This window comes from Heterodontus francisci, chromosome 11 (genome assembly GCF_036365525.1).
Source record: "Heterodontus francisci isolate sHetFra1 chromosome 11, sHetFra1.hap1, whole genome shotgun sequence".
Taxonomy (NCBI): domain Eukaryota; kingdom Metazoa; phylum Chordata; class Chondrichthyes; order Heterodontiformes; family Heterodontidae; genus Heterodontus; species Heterodontus francisci.
In genome coordinates this window covers 115,671,954-115,677,953 of record NC_090381.1, presented here as the reverse complement: position 1 = coordinate 115,677,953, position 6,000 = coordinate 115,671,954, and the positions used below count along the sequence as shown (strand labels likewise).

The 6,000-nt window shown below is 41.3% G+C and overlaps 1 protein-coding gene across 1 annotated transcript in view; it reads left to right on the top strand.

Moving 5' to 3' along the window:
• The first annotated feature begins 1,671 nt into the window (after window positions 1–1,671).
• LOC137375486 (deleted in malignant brain tumors 1 protein-like) overlaps window positions 1,672–6,000 on the top strand; it is a 55,422-nt gene continuing 51,093 nt past the window's right edge. Inside the window, exon 1 of the mRNA XM_068042823.1 lies at window positions 1,672–1,792. Coding sequence (XP_067898924.1) covers window positions 1,747–1,792 — 46 coding nt within the window. The 5' untranslated portion in view covers window positions 1,672–1,746. The remainder of the gene's footprint in view (window positions 1,793–6,000) is intronic.

Here is a 6,000-nt window from a genome sequence, read left to right as displayed (position 1 = left end):
TTCACTCCACTGCCGCCCTCTCCTGATCGACATGATCCCTCCCAATTATTTACCCCTTCTTCCAAGTTCGATCTGAGGGCCACTGCCAGCAATGATGCATCTGGAAATTCAAATGGATTTCACCGGCGAGCTGCCTGAGCACACCCAGAACGTATTTGTAACGTGCTACAAAAACAAGACATGCTGGAACCACTCAACAGGTCTGGCAGCATCTGTGGAAAGAGAAGCAGAGTTAACGTTTCGGGTCAGTGACCCTTCTTCGGATCTGAGTTCCGAAAAGTGTCACTGACCCGAAACGTTAACTCTGCTTCTCTTTCCACAAATGCTGCCAGACCTGCTGAGTGGTTCCAGCATTTCTTGTTTTTATTACAGATTTCCAGCATCCGCAATATTTTGCTTTTATTTGTAACTTGCTAGTCTGGTGTAAATGGGGCCTATCAGTTTCGGCTTAGGAATTGTTCCCTGTGCCAAATTTATGACAGGAATAATTTCTAGCCATCGCTGATATGCCTAGGCGCCTATAATTGGTGCCAGGCCACTTCAAAGGGAAGTTGCAAAGGAATCAATAGCTTTGTTGCCGGCTGGAGGAGTCACATATAAGCCAGGCAGACTAAGGCCGACAGGCTTCCTACCCTAAAGGTCTGTGTAAATCAGGTGACTTTGTAAGCAATCTGAGAGCTGCATGGTCAGTTTTACTGATACCTGCTTTTTAAAATTAATTCAAATTCTGCAACTGTCAAGGTGGGATTTGAAATTATTTTCTCCAGATTATTAATCCAAATATCTGAATTTCTTGTCCAGTAACATAAATTCTGCAATCCTATGGAGAGGCAAATAAAGTGTGCCACTGACAGAAGGAGAGATACAGACAGGTATTCATACAGAAACAGAAACAGGGTGCGAGACAGATATACAAATAGATAGGTCCGAGGATGTGAACACCAATCTAAAGTGTAACCTTATTTCTTACTGTATGTACCCAGCCCTCTAACATTGCCTCTAAGACTTCACAATCTCTCTCTCATATCCCAAATCTCTATTTGTTTTTTTCTGTTTATTTCTAACTCTGCCAGTCTGCCTTTTGTGGCTGCCTGCCTCTTTGCCTATCTATCTATCTATCTATCTATCTATCTATCTATCTATCTATCTATCTATCTATCTATCTATCTATCTATCTATCTATTTACCTATCTGTGTCTAAAGAAGATCCCATAACGTGCCGTAACTTACAGGATCGTGGAGTCGAACAGATAATGGCTCCTCGGTGTGATATTCCTCTTTCCCTCTCGCTGGACACGGAGACCGAGTGAAAGTAATCGTTTGTTACATTCTGTGGCTGTTGGGTATTTTTGTTACATGTGTAGCTGTATAAACAGAAGAACATTGCAGTAGCCATTATTAAAAAATAACCATTATTGGATCCAACCCCCATGTAGTTTCTAAGTTTCAATCCTAATTGGAAACTTGGACACTACAAGCACAAAAAAACCCTCTCCCGATCCCATACTCTGGTTTTCCCTAAATTGGTAATAATATGTTATTGGTTTCTCGATTCCAGTTATCTGCCGCAACAAAAAAAAACAGAAATCATTGGTAGGCTTGGATTTAAGCACCTCTTTCCGGTGAATAAATAGAACCGTTGTCTGATGTGGGCCACATGCCTTTCTCACCGAGCTGAGGTACAGTTTCTCCGCAGATCCATGGATCAGGTTCACCTTCATGTCTGTGTAATATAGTCATTGTAAAATGCAGGGCTTGCGGATTTTCGTGCTGGTATTGCCAGTTTCAATGGGTAAGTACATCTCAATTCCGTTTTCCTGAAATCTACGTTATGGAAAGGGTGTCTTATCTTGGAGTGGTTTGGTATATTCCAATCAATCATACAGAACCCGTCACAATTTATTGAATTATGCTCCTTTTGTTAATTCTTTTAATCCTTTTGTGAATCTTCCTGGAGTTCATGGTAATCTTTTGCAAATTCACAGCTCTGCAATGTTCAGGCAGAGAGTAATAGGGAAAAGTCAATCCCCGTTTACTAATAAATGTTTCTGCCGTAGGGAGCTTTGTCCGTTTCTTATTCTGTGCAGTGCTCATTGAAAAGGTGTTTAGAAACCTGTCAGCTGCAATGGAATTAGACGGATGTCTGGTTTAATTGTATTACAATCCCCCCGTCTTATTCAAACATAAGTTGCAACAAGCCGATATTCTGCTGAATTATTGGCAGTTAACTAGAACATTTGAAAACTAGAATTAGGAGCAAGAGTAGGTCATTCAGCCACTCGAGCCTGCTCCGCCATTCAATAAGATCATGTTCGATCTGATTGTGGCCTCAACTCCACTTACCAGTCTGCTCCCCATAACCCTTGACTCCCTTGTTGATCAAAACTCTAACTCAGCCTTGAACATATTCATTGACCCAACCTGCCCTGCTCTCTGGGGAAGAGAATTCCACAAACTGACGACTCTCTGAGAGAGAGAAAAAAACCTAATCATCTCAGCCATAAATGGGAGACTCCTAATTCTTAAACTGGATCCCCTACTTCTAGATTCCCCCACAAGGCGAAACATCCTCTAAGCATCTACCCTGTCAAGTTCCCTTAGGATCTTATATGTTTCAGTAAGATTACCTCTCATTCTTCTAAACTTCAATGGGTATAGGCTCAGCCTGCTCACCCTTTCCTCGTAAGATAACCCCTTCATCCCAGGAATCAGTCGAGTGAACTTTCTCTGAACTGCTTCTAGTGCAATTATGTTCTTTCTTAAGTCAGGAGGCCAACACTGTGCACAGTACTCCAGATGTGGTCTAACTAGGCCTATACAGCTGTAGCAACACTTGTATACTTTTAGACTTGATTCCCCTTGCAATAAATGTCAACATTTCATTTGCTTTATCTAATTATACGCATTATTTATATGTTATGATATTTTTCGTTATAATCTATTGGCTTAAATTAATCATTTTTATAGACGTTTCATTCCAACTAATGTTCCTTGATACGCAGAGTGAATTTGCATTCAAAAGTACAACTTAAACTAATGTAATTCAGTATTATTGTGACTGTGGTTTTTTGAATTTGTGATTGGAGCTTTGAGTTGAATATTGTAAGTCACCAGTAACAGAGATAAATATAAGTGAAATGATTTCTTTGGAAAGACTGCAGCAGATTTCTAGTTTAAATTTTGTGGTTTTGAAGAAGATCCCAATTTGGATATATAGTATAGTTTTATTAGCCTGCGTTGACACCAACAGTGAGGAAATTTTGAACATTTTGTAAATTAGAACCTAGTTGGATGTTAAATTCGGGATTAGAGATTTAGTTATATAAAAGCAAAATACTGCGGATGCTGGAAATCTGAAAAAATTTTCTCTTCCGAAGAAGGGTCACTGACCCGAAACGTTAACTCTGCTTCTCTTTCCACAGATGCTGCCAGACCTGCTGAGTGGTTCCAGCATTTCTTGTTTTTATTAGAGATTTAGTTGTCGATCCTTGTTCTTCTCATCCTGAAAACGAGGCTATAAATAGCGCGATAATTTCAGTAACTCGAAACAATAATTTGACCCTTTCCTTTAGGAATATTTTATAGTTGCAGCGGCTGCGAGTTTCTGCCTATACTTCTCACTGACTGTACCATTCCAGGACTAACGTTTAATGGTGACTTAGGGACTTGACACCTCAAAATAGTAATATTCCAGGATCTCAACGCTGTTCCCACTGTACCTGAAACAATATAACCCCAGGAAGCCTTATGCAATAGCTTCCACAAGCACAATTTCAGCAATGTTTTACATTATCCGAGCAGAAGGCACTGTAACAGTCAACATCTAACTTCACGTATATATCTAATAGGGTATCCATAATAACTTGTCCCAGTTTGAGCCAGATTTATGTTGTTATGGGCTTCGTTCCAGTAAAGATGTCGGTATGTGGAGCGGAGGGTTGGGTCGGGATGAGGGGGAGGGTGGCTGGTGTGAGGGGGTGGGGGGGGGGGGGGGTGGGGGAAGCGGTGGTGGACATTGGGCAGGGATGGCGGCGCTGTGGCGGTCGTGGTCAGCTAATTTCTGTCATATAAACCGATGCCCTATTTTACTGATGATCTGCTAGGCTGTTTGTTTTTGTCCAGTTGTAACATTTTTGATCTGATGTTCGACTTGTCCGAATGTTAATGAAATTGATGGAAATTAAAGTCGGGCGCATTTGTTGAGGTGTGGCCCAGCGCAACTCAACTCTTGCAACTCGGCAGAAATATTTTCAAACTTTGAAATAGCATAAAACGGGTGCGATCAGACCGGTGGTCCATTATACATCGCTATCAGAAAGGAATATTCGACAGGTTGCAAACATGGGCTACAAATTCGATAAAACCCGATTTGGGCAATGGCCCAAGTCCAATTCTACCCTTCCTCAATGCCAGAAACCTATTTTTTTTTAAAGATATCAGGTGTATTTTTGCGGCCAGAGTGAGTAATCTAAACTCAGTGGTGGTTAAATTCAACTTTGGTGGGCCTGGAAATCGAGGAGTAGCGGATCAGTCAAATGGAAATATAAATCGGGCGGATAACAAAGGAGCGCTTAATCCGCTGCCGACGATTTTGGCGTCCCACCACGAGGTAAATGCTATCCCCGACAATTTCAATTTGCCTGAGGGATAATACCTAAGCATTCCCACCTCTCTGTCCTCCTGAAGACGCTGCTTAAAACCTACCTCTTTGACCAAGTTTTTGGTGAGCTGTTGTAAAATATCTCCTTCTGTGTCAATTTCTGTCTGATAACACTCTTGTGAAGCACCCATCGAAATTTTCTATGCTAAAGAGGCTTTATAAATGCAATTGTTCTGGTTGCCTTTAGGCTCCCCTTTAAAGAAGCCATCAATATTACCTGCCATAACTGGCAGATGATCTGCAATGGCGCTATTGGCATTGGTGAAAAGTTGAACTGAATGAAACAACAACCCTTCGAACGGTTCTCACACCAGGCAGGTCAATGTTACAGTTTACCCGCCGCTCAGTGAGACTGCAACCACTTCACACCCTCATACAAAGCAGCTCAAACACTGATTAGCTCAAAGTCCCGATAGCAGGGATTCAGCGATTCCCAGGTGCAACTGCGAGCAGCTAAGTTCGAGTACGTTTCATTAGTATGCTCATTAATTGATTTAGGAGGCAGAATTACACAACGCAAATCATATACCAACCTTTAGGCGACAGAAATAAATACGTTTTTCTTCAAAGGCCGTTTCGTACTCTGCTCAGTATTGAGGACTCGGTTAAGGGCATTTGTCAACTGCGTCCGTAATAAGGACTGTGTTATATGCTTTTCAAAGACAGCTCCAAAGAAAGCACTCGGTTAAGGAGTGTTTCGCAACCAGCTCATTGTTAAGGACTCAGTTTAAGGCGGGTTTACAGCCGATGTCAGTTAACGTTCACTCACAAATCCGAAAGGAACAAAGAAAAAAAAAGCATTAAGCATTAAAGTTCGTCCTGTGTACTGTACCACTTGAAAAGTATAAATCTCCCCAGGAAAGTAAAATTAAGCACGTTGTTGACGATAATTATTATTAATTCTATAATTATTACGAGACTAATAATTTTAATTCCAGTCAATAAAGGACAGTAACTCCAGTCAACTGATTCACATCATTGCAAAGAGCCCATGGATGGACGCAGCGACCTTCGTGATGACAAGGGCAATTGTCCTCCAGTACATATAGCTGTAATGGATGCGGTAATGAAAGAGACCCCAGTCAAACGGAGAGATGAGGCCCTGTGAGAATGTAGGGTTGTGTGGAGAAAAATAACTTGTGGGACAGAAATGAGGGCAAAGAAACATTAAGAGATTCAGGAACAGATACAACCGGTATAATGCTCATGTGTGTGCGTGAGAGATAATCTATACAATATGACTGTTAATAAAGGAGAGAGAAACCAGACACTGTGTGAAATGGAAACAAACTAAATCGTGGGGCACAAAATAGCGGTTCATGAATTGGCCAAGAGGATAC